A 16367-nucleotide genomic window follows, 5' to 3' on the forward strand; every position below is an offset into this window, starting at 1 on the left:
AAGACAATCCCGAAAGGAATCGTTTTTTCGAGTGGTGTGATCGTGCGGGCCAGCGAAAAAAAATGGGTGCGCGTTGCAATCGATGTCCTACGTTTTTTTTTTTTTTTCGCGGTGGAAATCGGGTGCGCGTTACAATCGAGGGCGCGGTAGAATCGAGTAAATACGGTACTTTACAGTCGTCTCCCGATAAATCGAAGTCGCTTAATTGGAAGTTTCGGTTAATTAGAAATGAGCAAGTGGTCCCATCAGTTTTGCATGCAATCGTATAGAAAAAAATGCTCGATAATTCGAAGTTAAAAACCCATAATATTGGTTAATTAGAAAGTTTTTCAATCGACAGTCTCGTCGCGACTGTAATTTTAAAGTAAAATGGGGAACTTTTCATATGCCAAAACATCTGCCGGACCGCGCTGGTGTCTTCGCCATCACTACTGTCCGCAGCGCCACAGATCTTGAAGCGGCAATCTTTTTAACGCTGGCGAATCGCATCGGCGGCATCGACTGACTCTTTAGTTGACTATTGTCGAGACTCGAGTGTGTCACCGCGTCACCCGCGCGCTGGGTTGATTCCACACGTGTTTCCGCGCTTCTGATTTTGAGTGTTGTGGTGGTGACGTACGTTTGATAATGGCAACTCGTGGCCCTTACCGAATGCTAGACCTAGCGACGAAAGTCGAAGTCTTGAAGGAAGTTGACCAGGGAGGCACCGCCAAACAAGACAATGAAAGAAAGTACGGCATTAAGCCTAACACGCTGTCGACTTTCATAAAGAATAAGCGCTCAATATTGGATGCGCTTGAAAGTGAAAAATTCAAGACATCGCGGAAGCGGATGCGCACCGGCGCCTACCCCGAGTTGGAGGAAGCACTGCTGATTTGGATCAGAGAGGCATGAAACAACAAACTTCCTCTCAGTGGTGAAGTCGTCACGGCAAAAGCGTCATCGCTTGCTGAAATGTTGGGCATCAACGACTTTGCTGCTTCGGATGGGTGGCTTACGCGTTTCAAACATCGCCACGACTTGATTTTTAAAAGCGTGTGTGGGGAGAAGGCGTCAGTCGATGAGGAAACGTGCCTGACATGGAAAGCGGGCAAGCTTCGCGAGTACCTCGAAGAATACCAGTCGGCAGACATTTTTAATGCAGACGAGACTGCGCTTTTTTATCGGCTGCTACCGGACAAGACCCTGACATTTAAAGACGACGACTGTTCTGGAGGCAAAAGAAGCAAAGAGAGAGTGTCAGTGCTAGTTGCGGCGAACATGACTGGCACAGAACGGTGTCGCCTGCTTGTGATCGGGAAGGCTGCCAAGCTTAGGTGCTTTAAAGGCGTGAAGACGCTTCCTGTGGATTATGCCTCGAACAGAAAGGCGTGGATGACATCCGATATATTTAAGGACTGGATCACCAAACTCGACCGCAAGTTCGCGCAATCAAGCCGTAAGGTGTTCCTTGTGGACCAATGTAGTGCTCACATGAACTTACCTGCCTTGAGTGCCATCCGTCTTGTGTACCTGCCTGCAAATACGACGTCCGTGTTGCAGCCCATGGACCAGGGCATAATAAAAAATGTGAAGGTATTGTATAGGCAGCATCTCGTCGAGCGCATGCTTTTGTGCATGGACAACTCGTCGCAATACGAGGTGAGTTTGCTTAGTGCCATCAACATGCTAGCGCGAGCTTGGACCCGCGTGAAAGAAGAAACCATCGCCAATTGTTTCCGGGCCTGTGGTTCCATGGAAAACTCGGGGGATGCTTCTCCTTGTGCGCCAGTGGAAGTGCAAACAAATAAGCTCGACGACGGTAGCTTTCGCGCCGCTCTCGGTGACGTCCGTTTTGACGAGTATGTCGCTGTGGACAGCAACGTCGAAACATGTGGTCCACTAACGGACAGCGAAATCGTGCAGATGGTTCGGCCCCATGACTGCATTCCTGAAAATGACGATGATGACGACAACATCGAAAATGAGCCACCACCGAGGGCTGCCGATGTAGCTGCGGGTCTTGCTCTTGCGCAGCGGTTTTTTATTGGAGAACACAACGCCGAAGAAGCACTTCGACACGTGTATTCCTTACAAAACTTGCTAGCCGCAGCCAGATTCGGCAAGCAGAAGAAGATGACAGACTATTTTTCCTCAAAACTGTCGCGCTTTTAAACTAATAAAAGTGCCGTTTTTAGTGCTTTTTGCTTAATTCGAAGTTCGTTTAATTCGAAGTTTTTTGCGGTTCCCGTGAACTTCGTAATAACGGGAGTCGACTGTATTTGCTCGAGCTGAACTAGCGACTTGGTGGCCGGGAGTATGTTTAATCAAGCGCAACGCCAGGTCAAACCAAGGAAGAAGCGCCTCCTTCCACGAGCAAGTCGGTGCTCACGGGCACTTGCAGCCAGGAATCGATCAAAATAGCTGAAAATAAATGTCGTTCGTAATGTTTAAGCCTCACTACTTGCCAGAGAACTGAATGCCATTTTAAACATGCAGAATTGACTGATGATGAAATTATTCGTCAAGTTATGGATGATTTTGACGAGTTCGACATCAAGATCTAAGAGGCAGCGCCTACACAATTAACGAGCTTGAAGTCGACAGCATGAGGTTAACTGAAATTGAAGTAGACGCAACCTCACTAAAACAACGAACAATAAAGCCAAGGAGCCAAGCGAGGCACAAAGGACATTATTTGTAGTATGTAACTACAGTTAAAAATTACAACATACGTGGAAAAGAAATGAGAAGGGACATATTTCCTTTTTTTTTATCAGAGAAAGAGTAGGGTGGAACTGAAGGTAGACAGGTTTCCATCCAGACAAAAAAAAAATAAAGGAAGGTGGAGAACTGTCTGACGACAACCCTTACCTTGCTGTCTCTGGGGGTGGGCATGGCAACATGCAGGCGGTTCAGTATGCCCTCAATCTTCCTGCCCTGCATCTTCACCTCCAGTCTGTGGGCTAGCAGGCGGTCGCAGGCCTCGTTGCGTACCTCGGCCACGCCTTCTTCAGTCACAGTGCTCATCTCCAGCACGGGAATGGACTCTTCAGCCAACTTCGAAAAAAGGGCCTGCAGAGAGATGCCCCGTGATGTTCCATCACTTGGAAGGAGGCAGTTGTTTTGCTCATTGTACTTAAGTAAATTAAGCCAGCAGACCAAATTTTCCTTTTAATGAAAGCTACTCCGGCTTGCACGCATTTGCAGGACCAACTTGCAGTACTCAAGAGTCCCTGCCCTTTGAGTTGCCGATGAGATTGCTTTATGTCAGCTGAGATTGTTAACCAACAGCAATGTAAATATGCTATAATCACATTTCGGACTAGCAGACTATGATGAACTAATTGTCAGCTGGGAAGACTTTGTTCAGACAAAGCCATGAAAATTTACTTAATAGTGCCACTGGGCTGAATTCGGTGGGTCACAAGGAAAATGTTGGAATTAGGAACTACATATGAGCTAGCAGATGCAGTCAAAATTTATGACATTACAGTGTTTGGTATTGCTATCAACATTTTCTTTTCATTCTTTTTTTTTGCTTACCAAACGTCTTCTTGCGGTAAGAGTGGTGTTATTGGCATTGTGAACTTGTAACTCACTAAAAAAAATGGTTTCTCTCTTAGTGCCTCTTTAAAGCTTTTTTCACCATGACTGAAAAACAAACTAGTGCCAGAAACCCAATATCTTAATCGAACATTGTTAATTTACTTGTTTATTATCACTTTGATGGTTATAATTTGCCACACTTTAATCACAAGGGGGTTTAGATGGAGTCATTACAAAGATGAGCAAGAAGGTTACACGTACCTTGGCTTCAGGCGCGAGATCAGCTGGCCTGACAATGTCAACCTTGTTGACAACTACAAGGAAAGGCTGGAAGCAAGCAAAATGAGGAAGAATGACGCTCTGTACAAAATATTCCTAATCAAAGAACTTCAGAAGTTGCACTTACCTTGTTTGCAAACAGTGGCTTGATGTTGAACAAGAGCTTCATCTGCAAACAAATGTGAAAGCACATTTTATAAAAACATAACTTGGCACTACTGATGAAGCATGGATGAAGAATGTGCAAAGCAAGAAGCGATACAGCAAATGCAGAGGAGCATAACACTGCTTAGGAACTACCGTTAAAGATACAAGAAAGGTGGCACGCTTCTGAGTGCGTTCATAACTTATTAGCATAGCAGTCTAGACAAGCAAGCATGATGGCGAAAGACACACACCTGCTCATTGCTAATGCATATGCACACAATTGCAAAGATGGCCACAGTGAATTAAAAGTGACATGCTTTTATCTGATGGCTCACTACTGTTCATTCCGGCAAGAGAAAGTGATATGTGAACCTCTACAATCCGTTCCAGCATATGGTTCACATGTTCATAAAGCTTACTATTCAATGTCGCCTACAGTCTCTCTTAACGCACTTCGGGAACCTAAAATTTACAAGGCACAAAGCTCCTAATAAGAACATATTTACTTGCAAATAGACTTTTAAAACCTGATCATTTATCATCCTTCTAAAACCTTCGCCAAAACAGACATATGCAGCTACTCTGATGACACTGAACCATCGTAATCCAGCAAAATGGATCCGTATTGTCCGAAGTCTGTAATATCCAAACCCCGTGGGAGGCGGGAAGGGGGGGTTGGTGCACGTCGCAGTGTGACGATGGCTTTGATATCACTCACCAGTATAGAAAAGGGTAGTTTCGCTGATAAAAGCTGAATATATTTGACAGCATGGTTACGAAAGACATCAGTCACCAGCAGCGGTTATTAAAGGGACACTGAAGAGATACAGTGAGTTGTTTTACGTTGATAAATCGCACTTTGAGAACTCTAATATTGTTTATAAGTTTCACTGTCATAAGTTCATTGTTAGTGGAGAAAATCAAGGTTGAAGTTTCACTTTGAAATTTCGTGTTGTCATCTTGGCGCATGATGCAAGAAATTCAACAATGTATTTTTCGTAGTTTCGCGACATTGGCTCAATAAATTTTTCTGAGACTTCTTATGCTAAGTCTTTGGCACCCACAGATTACAATATACTTCAACTTTATTGATTAGAAGCTACATAGGACCCAGTCGATTCCTTCAAAAATTGATGACGTCATAGTGTTTGGTGCAGGAATCTAAAGGTGGCGTCTCCACCCAGTTTATTTTCATGCGTTTTCTCGCTTACCAAGTGTCATGTCGTGGTAAGAGTGGTGTTTTCAGGATTGTGAAAATTGTACTCTACTAATACACGACAAAGCGTTTTACTCCTTAGTGTCCCTTCGACGAAATTGCAGTGCTAGTTCTGATCATGAGCGAGAGCCAATACAGTAGATGCAGGCACATTATGCGGCGCCTGGAGAGCAGCAAAGCTTAGCCCAATAATAAAGACTTTCCAGCAGGACTTCTGTTATCGTCTTGAATTTTCGCGGATAGGAAGGCATATTTGCTTGAATTGAGCCCCCTATTGGCCACTGGTAGCAGTTGCTTCCGCGTAGTGTCAGTGGCTCACTGAACTGCCCGAAATTAGTCTGACAGTTCTGAACTGAGTAGCACCAAGACAGTACTCACATTAATACTCTAATTTGACAGAGGAACTCACCTGCATGGAGCACCAGAACGTCTTACTTTCCAAACTTCTGTCACGATGCCTAACAACGTTATTGTAAGGAACGAAAAATGACTAACGCAAAAGACGAAAAAAAAATGTTTATTTACACTTCACTCGAAAAGAAAGTTGTGATAAGAGATTTGCCAGCACCCTTGTGCAATAATGCAATCACTTTACACCGCGTTTCAGTCAGCTGGAACACTCCAACCATTGGTATAATCAGAACACTCCAACCATTGGTATAATCAATGTCCTACACTGGCTTGGTTTGTCAGAAGCCACCAATGTTGCCAGCCACAATTTAAAACTGCCATGGCAATAGTGTGCAGACAGCAGCGTGGTGTTGCATTTGGCTGGCCACCCTTTTGCCACGGCTGCCAGAACAGAAGAAAGGCAACCGCCTCATTTTGTGGAGATAAGGAGCAACGGCAAGACGCCCTGCTGTTTCCTTGTGCTGGGCGCTGCGTGGCTGTAATTATTCTACGGGGCACCGCTGTCCTTCAGGTCTGTGCAGCGATGCGACACGTGGGGTCTTCATGCCCCGGTAAAAGCCACATTGCCGAGGTTCCGCAGATTACGGACGTCGGACCATCACGCTGTGCGTTTCTGACTGATGAGCCGCCGACGCTAAAATCAGTACCATATGTCCAGGCATGGCCCCTTGGAGGCGCCTAGACTACGACTGCCGTTCGACAAAGCATGGGTGGTCGGCCCGAGCGTTGAGAGGACAGACTCGTTTCACCCCGCTCAAGCAAGATTCGCCGAAGGAGCCAGCATCGCCGGAACCATAGACGTGTTTGGTTTGTGTATGTGTGTCAGTTGGGAGCGGTGTCCGCATAATGACACTCGTGTGTGCTGTGGGACATTTTATAGGACAGTGCCGTATGGACCTATTCCCTGATCTAGGGAGATGAGACCGTACTTATTCAGCCCTCACGGGCTGCTTAGATGGTTCACGAAGCTTGTTTAATCGAGAGCTTTTTTCAATGTAGAGCTTTCAAGGTAGAGCTGCAGGCCAGAGAGGCCGTGCCATGTAAATCATGTAAAAAACCCTCTCTACGAAGTTCAACCTCCTCCCGCCTCGACGCCTTGATCCCGAATTTCTGGTGCCGCAAACCCTAGTCCCAACAGTGGTCAAGCCTGTTGTCAGCCCACGTCAGCAGTCAACATGGTAAAGTGCGCTCCATGTGCGCAATTTCAAAGAAAGATACTACTGATTTTGTCCACTGTAGCCTACAGTCCCTTGTGTCACGGTCCATTAAAAGTGAACTTAAGTCTATTAATTGATACACAGACCAAACTCAGACTGATTAATGCTCCAGTGTATCTGAAAGTCTGTTGTACACGGGTCCGTTGTAGTGAGCATACACTGCAGTCATGACCAAATTTAGATTTTGTATGGTGTCTCACTAAATTTTTCACGCTGATCTAGACAAGTGATGTAGAAAATGTGAATGCCGCAAATGTTTCCACCATTCAGACAGCTGCGTATGCCCAACGTAGTATAGCAGGATAATTCCCCACCTCTTTCTAAAAGAAAGAAGAAAATTTACAGCATATCCACGAAGTGAATGATGATGAGTGGGGCGAAGCTTCCGCCCGTCTGCCCACTATCCTATCAAACTAAACTACACGCAAGGTGCTCCTCCACGCCCATCTAGTGATCACTTCACGTACTGCAGCAGCACAGTGCCATCTAGTAAATATTGTGAGAAGTAAGGGGTGGCTACTACAACGGAGAGACTGAGCCACAACATAAAAAGCTTCGCCCCTAAAAAAAAAAAAAAATATTCAGCAGCTGTGCATGCAAATATTGTTAGAGTCAAAAGAAACTCGCTAATACCATTGCCCAGTAACCTACCTGCTCTTCAATGGTGTGTCCGCACTGTTCCGAGAGGTCCATGAGATACAGAACACATGCCCGTATATGTGCAAGGGCTGTGATAGCCTGCATCTCAATGGTATTACGGTCTTCTAGCGGGTGGTCCAGGATTCCTGGAGTGTCAATCACCTGCCAGCGGATGTACTTGTAGTCCGTGTGTCCCACGTACAGCGACTTTGTCGTGAAGGCATAAGGCTGCACCTCTACATCAGCACGTGTGATCTGTTTGAGAGAAGGAGGAAACAAGTTTATTGGGAAACTTCCAAAGTGGGAGAAAGAGCCAGTAAGACGATCAGTCAAGTGATGGCAATAAAGGAACATTGTTTAATATTCTGGGGTCACTTATGCCTAATCCCCAATTTCCTTACGAGGCACTCTACAATGGAGAACTATGAATTACACTAAAACCTTGTTAATTCCAATGCAGTCACTTTTAAATCCCATTTAATTCGAAGGATTTCTGCAGTCCCATATGTTACTATGTAAATTTGAGTGGATAATTTGACACAAGCCCAGTCACCACAAGCCCATTCAATTAAGAAACTTTAGGTGCCATGTGTCAATTCCCAATCCCGATTTCGCCACAAATCTAGGGAAGTGACAGCCCTTAGGAGCCACAAGGCAATTCAGTGAGGCTGTACTAATGAATGACCACTGAGCCTCCCCAGCCTCTCTGCTGCCGGAAAAGATGTGCTTCATTGCAACACAGTGGTGACACGCAAGTAGAATATTGCACGCTTCTCGCCATGTCAGTGCATCACAAATTACTCATTTTTTCTGGGAAAAGAAAAAATAATAAAGGACGGACTGACTGAATTCACAATGTATGCAAACTTCTGATCGGTGCATACTCCAGCAATCTACACACTTGCACTGCTGGCATTGCTAGCAATGCCTACTTCTAAATCTTAGTTTAGGAATTTCAATAATCCTGTTTTCCAGCTAGAACAAATTTTATCACACTGACCTCTTCCTGGCAAAATAAGTTATTAATCACAACTAAGTCCCATTCTTTATTTTACCAGAAAGAACAGGCAAGTTATGGCATCACGACGCATTGACGCAATGAGGAACCGGTGACATGCTGCTCCAGTGTCACCACGGTACTGCAGTGCAGCAAGTCTTTTAAGCAGGGGTACATTTCAACTCTCTACAAGAACCCCCGTCACTTTATACAGCGAAAGGTGTTAGGAGATCCCAATAAGGGCCAACTGTGGTGCCGTAGTCGTTCACAACTGTCAGTGTCCACAACCAATATCATGTAAAATAAAAAGAAAACAAAATAATGAAAAATACTGAGGATAGAATGTGATTCAGATACGAGTTCTCTGCATGGCAGCCCAGTATTCTACCACTGAGCTATGCCATTGAAACTCCATTGCAAACTGACCCAATGCAGGCTTTAAAGAATCGCATGAACATGTGTAATAAAGTGTTTTAGAACAGTAAATTAACAACCAGATGTCGCACAATGCAAACTGCATACCGTAATTACTCGAATCTAACGCGCACCTTTTTTCCGGTTAAGCGAGTTCATAAATGGCATGCGCGTTAGAATCGAGTACGAAAAAAAAAATTATGCTGAATCTATTGCCCTCAGCATTCCCAAAATGTCCGCCCCCTACGTGCGTCGGCAATGAGGTCCTCCGTGTGCGTTGGCATGGCGCGGCATGGCGCGTGTGCGTCGGCATGGCATGTGCTTCCCATGTGCGGCACTTCGTACGTGTGCTGAGGAGTTCGTCATCTAGTAGTGCATTAGCATCGACGGCGTGGAAGGGCCGACTCCAAAAACTCGAGTGCACCACGATGCCGCTTTTAAAAGAAAAGTCATCGCGTGTGCAGAAACGGACGGAAATCGGGCCGCATCGCGGTCGTTCGGAGTTCCCGAAACGTGCGTGCGGGACCGGCGGAAACAAAAGCAGGAGATTGTCGACAGCAAAGCTTCACGCAAAGGCTTCAGTGGACCACAGCAGGGTCGGTTTCCGCAAATTAAAGAGCTGCTCGGCGAGTATGTGCTTGAGCAGCGAGCGGCATGGCGGCCCGTGACGACAGAACTGCTCCAAGTGCGGGCTATGCAGTTAGTCTTAGAAAAAGGTCTAATGCGGAGCCAGTTTAAAGTGAGCAGGTGCTGGCTAACTAACTTTATGAAGAGGAAAGGCTTTTCCCTCCGAAGGGGAACATGCACACGTGAAAAGTTTTGCGGATGAGTACGATGAAAAACTTCACAGTTTTCAGAGGTTCGTCCTAAACTTGTGGCGCAACAACGGCTACCTGCTTGGGCAAATCGGGAATGCCAATCAGACGCCTCTTTACTTCGACATGCCTGGCACCACAACCGTCGAGAAGACGGAGGGCGAAGCAAGTTCGCGTGCTGACATCTGTCCACGGTAAAACTACAGTGACGGCAATGCTCTGTTACATGTCAGAAGGGCACAAGCTTCGCCCGTACCTCATATTTAAATGGAAGACGCTCTCGAAAGGAGACGTTTTTTCGAGTGGTGTGATCGTGCGGGCCAGCGAGAAAAATGGGTGCGCGTTGCGATCGATGTCTAACATTGTTTTTTTTTCGTCGTGGAAATTGGGTGCGCGTTACAATCGAGGGCGCGGTAGAATCGAGTAAATACGGTAATTACTAGTGGGTTGTTAAATGCACCAACACATTAAAGAAACCTCGGGCATAATTTTTCATTGTCCTCTGCCACAGCATCACCAAAGTGCACGTAATGATTTACAAGTGTGCACCACGCTTCTCCAAATGACGAATAATGCCAGTTGTTGTGGACGCTTCCTTGCTATGCAAAAATTATAATGATCTACGGCGTAGTGGGTACCATGCAAGCGGGCTTGTGGTAGTTGCTTCAAGAGTAGTATTTAAAAAAAGGCTCTATAAGGGCTGCTTCTCAAGCCTCTGCTGTGAGTGTGCTGCGCCTTCCATGCTGGCATGGCAATTTCTCTCTCACTCTCTTTTTTTCTTCTTTAACTAGCAGTAGCAAGTGTTCTCGTTTCTTCAGGTTTGTGGAAAATTTAGGGAGGGGTATCGTTGAACAACATAACCCTTGTAGGCACAGCAAACAATCAGCTCTGATTACCGTAATTACTCGAATCTAACGTGCACCTTTTTTCCGGTTAAGCGAGTTCATAAATCGCATGCGCGTTAGAATTGAGTACGAAAAAAAATGAATACGGTCATTCTATTACCATCGGCATTCCAAAATGGCTGCCCCCTACGTGCGTCGGCATGGCGCGTCGGCCATTTCTGGCTATGTGTTTCCCATGTGCGGCACTTCGTACGTGTGCTGAGGAGTTCGTCATCTTGGTGTGCATTGGCATCGATGGCATGAAAGAGCTGACTCCAAAAACTCGATGATTGCACCACGATGCCGCTTTTAAAAGAAAAGTCATCGCGTGTGCCGAAACGGACGTAAATCGGGCTGCATCGTGCTCGTTCGAAGTTCCCGAAACGTGCGTGCGGGACTGGCGGAAACAAAAGCAGAATATTGTCGACAGCAAAGATTCACGCAAAGGCTTTAGCAGACCACAGCGGGGTCGGTTTCCGCAAATTTGAAGAGCTGCTCGGCGAGAATGTGATTGACCAGTGAGAGGCACAGCGGCCCGTGACGACAGAAATGCTCCATGTGCAGGCTATGCAGTTAGCCTTAGAAAAAGGGCTAATGCAGAGACAGTTTAAAGCGAGCAGGTGCTGGCTAACTAACTTTATGAAGGGGAAAGCCTTTCCCCCTGAAGGCTAACGAGCATATGCCAAAAGTTGCCGGAGGAGTACGAAGAAAAGCTTCAGTTTTCAGAGGTTCGTCCTAAACTTGCGGCACAACAACGGCTCCCTGCTTGGGCAAATCGGGAATGCCGATCAGACGCCCTTTTACTTCGACATGCCTGTCACCACAACCATCGAGAAAAGGAGGAGAAGCAAGTTCGCGTGCTGACATCGGGCCACGGTAAAACTAGAGTGACGGCAATGCTTCGCTGCACGTCAGATAGGCACAAGCTTCCCCCGTACCTCATATTTAAACGGAAGACACTCCCGAAAGGAGTCTTTTTCCCGAGTGGTGTGATTGTTTGGGCCAACGAAAAAAATGGATGCGCGTTGAAATCGATGTCTTACTTTTTTTTTCCGTCGTGGAAACCGGGTGCGCATTACAATCGAGGGCGTGGTAGAATCGAGTAAATACGGTGCTTTCAGTTAGGTATGCAAAGTTCTCTGCCCCCCATTTTTCGCATAATCATCGTCAGCCTGACTACACCCAATGCGGGGCAAAGGCCTCTCTCCTATGATCCGCCAATCGACTTGATCTTGTGCTTTCTGCTGCCACATTATACCTGCGATCTTATAATCTCATCGGCACACCTAACTTTTTGTCTCCCCCTCACCAACTTACCTTCTCTGGGAATCCAGTCAGTTACCCTTAATGACCAGCGGTTATCCTACCTACTGGCTACGTTCCCGGGCCATGTTCGTTTGATCTTCTCAATTTCAACTATAATATCCTTAACCCCGGTTTGTTCCCTGACCCACTCTGTTCTCTTCTTGTCTCTTAAGGTTACACCTATCATTTTCCTTTCCATTGCTCACTGCATCATCCTCAATTCAAGCTGAACCCTCTGTGTAGGCCTCCAGGTTTCTGCTCCGTAGGTAAGTACTGGCAAGATGCAGCTATTTTATACCTTCCTCATGAGGGTTTGTGGTAGATTACCATTCATAATTTGAGAACGCTTGCTGAATGGGATCTACCCAATGCATATCCTTCTAGTTATTTCACTCTCATGATTCGGCTCTGCGGTTATTACCTGTTCTATACATACACATATTCCTTTACAACTTCCAGCGTCGTTCCACCTATCACAAAGTGCTGTTTCCTGCCGAGACTGTTGTACATTACTTAAGTTTTGTGCATATTAACTTTCAGACCTACTTTTCTGCTTTCCATGTCCAGTTCAGTAATCATGAGTTGTAATTCTTCCCCTTAGTTACTCATCAATGCAATGTCATCAACAAATCGCAGGTTACTAAGATACTCTCCAGTAACTCTTATCCCTAATACTTCCCAATCTAGGGCCCTGAAAACCTTCTGTTAACACGCGGTGAATGGCATTGGAGAGATCGTGTCTTCCTGCCTCACACCCTCCTTTATTGGGATTCTGTCACTTTATTTATGGAGAACTATGGTGGCTGTTGATCCACTGTAGATGTCTTCCAGTATGCTTATGTAAGGTTCGTCGATGCCCTGATTCCGCAGTGCCTGCATTACTGCTGATGTATGTTTCATTCGAAAACCTGCTTAACTCGCGAGTTCTTCACTGTCCCAGTGACATTGAATTAACGAGGTTCTACTGTAGTTTTATCTGGTGTCCATTATGTGAATGAAAACTAATAATGCACATGTGTGAAGTCCTCACAGACAGAAATGCTACAATTTAGGGGTAATTAACATAAAAAAATACTATTGTTTCTATTGCCTTCAGTTCATGACATTAAGATGTAACTTCAACTCAACATTTACATCAGAGCCAACTTAATTTTCAGCGGCCAATTTAATAGCAACATGATGCAATTATCTCGAGCAGTTGCCAACCCCAGTCATTACACTGACTGTTTTGATGTCCCATTTAAATCTGTGAGGACAGTACAAGGTCACTAATGTCGCTGATAATGAGACAGCTAAAGACGAACCTCATCCAATAAGCGTATTTACATTGCCAACACAAAATCCTAAAGACGCTAGTAATCACATCAGCCTGCCTGCTTGCTGCTTGCACAAATGCATTTAAAAGAATTGGTAGTTGAATTTCAATGACAGCACTCAATTAGAAATCTAGCAAGAGTAAAGTCAAAAGTGGCTACATTTTACCAGCGCAAAGGTACTTTTGACTAAATGTGAATAATCATTACGGAGAGCTACATGACAAACGTGAATTACACGTTTCAAATTAGTTCTGTGCTTTACCCAACTGCAAATAAAAACATACATGATGGATGTGGTAACCAGTAGTAGTGTTTTGTGTATTTAATAGTAAACATAAATGTAGTGATCAATCAATATAATAGTTGTTGGTGTTCAAGTCCCAAAACGACAATGCGCTTACGAAAGTTGCCACAGTGGAGGGCTCAAGAAATTTTGACCATCTGGAGTTCTTTAATGTGCACCTATATACAAGCTAAGTATACAAGCATCTAGCACTTGTAGTTACTCAATAATCTGGCAACCTCAAGCTCAGCTACACAATGCTACAACACTGGGTCGCATACTATGCATTGTCCGACAACAATGCTTCATTGATCCTCACCTTGTTGATGAAGCTGGATTTGCCAACGTTGGGGAACCCACATATGAGCAGCGTCCTGGTGTTGGGATCGATGGACGGCAGACGAGAAAGGTGCTGCCTTACCTGCTCCAGGTACTGCAAGCTCTGGCTCTGTCTCTTCATGATGGTTGCCATCCTACACGAAAACCAAGTCCACTGCAGCCGCATACCACAAGAGCAGGACCAGTCTGCCACAACTTGTGATTTTGGCTGGCACAATTTTCGAGACATGTCAATCTGCTTCTTTCAGTGCACTTAAAAAGCAAAGAAAAGACCTAAGCAACTGCATGGTTAAAAGCTATTTCTAAAATTAAGTAGCAAAAATAAAAAGGCTTATCTCATACATTCATGATTTACCAGTGTGAAACCTGATAATGGCACAAAAAATTCTGACTCTTTGATTGTTTCTTCTTGCCCTTGTCTGATTGCTGGACGACTTCAAAATCCTAACAAATATTGTCACCATTTTTCGATATTTCAAAGTTGTAAGGAGCAACTCTAACATAACACTGCTTTATTTTCATTTACAGTTCTCTTTTTTTTTTGTTGCTTCTCTGAGGACTTGCAGGCTGAACAAGTAAGCAGACAACCGATAGCTGGACAAAAATAAGTATTAGCTCACCGTTCTAATTGGCTTAACAAGCCCGCAGTTTCCATAGTGTTACGAGTAACAACTAAAGTACAGTGTAACCCACGTTTCCAACATTCAAGGGGAATTCATTCAGCATTTACATGCACTGACCACCATGATTTCTATGCCAAAATGTTTGCTCACTTACCGACAATGTCACTTAAAAAGCATTCACCCCTTTTTCAACTGTTTAAGGCATGGGCACTGTGTGACGCTCTCACAAGAACATGCGGTCGAGCACTCAAGAGACCCTTTCATTAACACACCACCCAACAGTGAGCTTGTCGTCAGTTTCGATTTCACCAAGGGGTCTGGGATAGAATTCGTCATGCTTAGGGCGAGGGTACGTGACAAATCAATACATGTGCCAGTGTAATGCATGTAGCGCGTCTGCACGTGGCACCAGATGGCTGCGTCTCAGCGTCTTCGAAATCTGCGAATGAATGAAAAGTAGGGCAACTGACTTCGGCGTTGTAATGAGTGACCCGTCGACTGGGTGGACGAACAATCTGACATGGCTGCCGTACCAAGGAAGACGCTAGTCCATCCAGCTCCGACTTTAGTAGCTGGTAACGAGGAATATTGCTAGTTGAAGTAAGAGCTGCTGACGACCAGAAGTTACACCTACATAACTGTAGGAGCATTGCCAATGAAGAACACAATGGTGGCTGGCCTGCGAAACTAGGCGGGCACGCGAGACAGTAGTCTCAAGCGGCCAGTGCTGACTGCTTGCGCGTACTCAATGCCATACTACAAGGTGTAACATTGTAGAGATACTAGCGCAGACTTGGAAAAAGTGCGTTCGCACTGAAAAAACAGTTCTATGTTTTTACCGCCAGACTGTGATTTCACTTTATTTTTCTGGCTGAACAATACGTGAAGATGATTTGCTGGACAAGCACTTTATTTATAAATCCACCGCATACCTGCATGGCCTGGCGCTTTCACGACTACACTGACATCGACATATGCACTGCGCATGGATACTCGACACGTGTGTTCGCTTGCATCAGCCTTTCATACATGTATCACCATTCTTGTCGCAGTGGGGTTGTGGGTGGCATAACAAAACACAGCGCCTTCCAACTATCTTCAGTAACACCTTTCTGGCACAATTCACAATGTGCGAGCTTGCTGCCACACTACCAAAACGTCGTGCACTGGCAGTTGCAGAGGGTGGCCACCCTAAACATGGCAGCTTTGGAGTAGCTATGCTAAGGGCACTAAGGGCACCCTTTACGAAAAGGGTCTATTTCCAGCTTCACAAATATTCACTTGCAAAATTTCGCGCTAATGTTTTCGTGCAGTTCTGAATCTCGAACTTAGTGCGGATTTCCTACCACGAAACTCGAGGATTAGAGTAGTAGCACTCGGCAACCCCATGAATTCCCTGGCAATTGAGGGCTTGCCGAGACAGCTGTGGCGCCCACTTTTGATAGTGTGGGTATCAGTTGGGTCGTTTAGCGGAGTTTTTTTGCTATTGCAGGGTAAATTAGCATGATTATTATGTGGTTACTTTATTTTTTTTAGATTACATTAGACTTTGTTAGTTTATTTTGCACTGGTCTCGAGCTCTGTCTTCAACCTGTATTGACCCCTGCGGGGCCATGGGAACTGAAACACTGCATGAACAACAATTCAGGACCCTAAAGTGCTGCACACTAAAAGCCAAGTACACTAATCATTCCTATGTATCAACTCTACTCTGCCGTTTTGTTCATGCTACTGCATATTCACCTTCCGAGGGCTGCCCTCTTCAACTGCTTGCATCTGTAGAGGGAGTCGCCGTACTTGAGCAACCGTACATAATCCCTCGCAACACTGGGGGAAAAACAAAAAAAAAAGGTAGAGAGGAAAGTGGTGTCACCAACCACAAGTGCAAAAAATGTCATTTTATAATGAACACTTTTCATTTCACCATCAAGAGTTGTTATATAACTGAGAACAA

The 16367-nt window shown here is 45.2% G+C and overlaps 1 protein-coding gene across 1 annotated transcript in view; it reads right to left on the reverse strand.

Annotated features, from left to right (window-relative positions):
* The window catches only part of Non1 (nucleolar GTP-binding protein 1), a 57111-nt gene that overhangs the window by 39613 nt on the left and 1131 nt on the right, over positions 1–16367 (reverse strand). The window contains exons 4-9 of the mRNA XM_037423221.2: positions 16157–16240; positions 13771–13924; positions 7450–7692; positions 3935–3976; positions 3790–3855; positions 2854–3054 (exon numbers count right to left, since the gene is read on the reverse strand). Coding sequence (XP_037279118.2) covers positions 2854–3054; positions 3790–3855; positions 3935–3976; positions 7450–7692; positions 13771–13924; positions 16157–16240 — 790 coding nt within the window. The remainder of the gene's footprint in view (positions 1–2853; positions 3055–3789; positions 3856–3934; positions 3977–7449; positions 7693–13770; positions 13925–16156; positions 16241–16367) is intronic.

This window comes from Rhipicephalus microplus, chromosome 4 (assembly GCF_043290135.1).
Source record: "Rhipicephalus microplus isolate Deutch F79 chromosome 4, USDA_Rmic, whole genome shotgun sequence".
NCBI classification, from domain to species: Eukaryota; Metazoa; Arthropoda; class Arachnida; order Ixodida; family Ixodidae; genus Rhipicephalus; species Rhipicephalus microplus.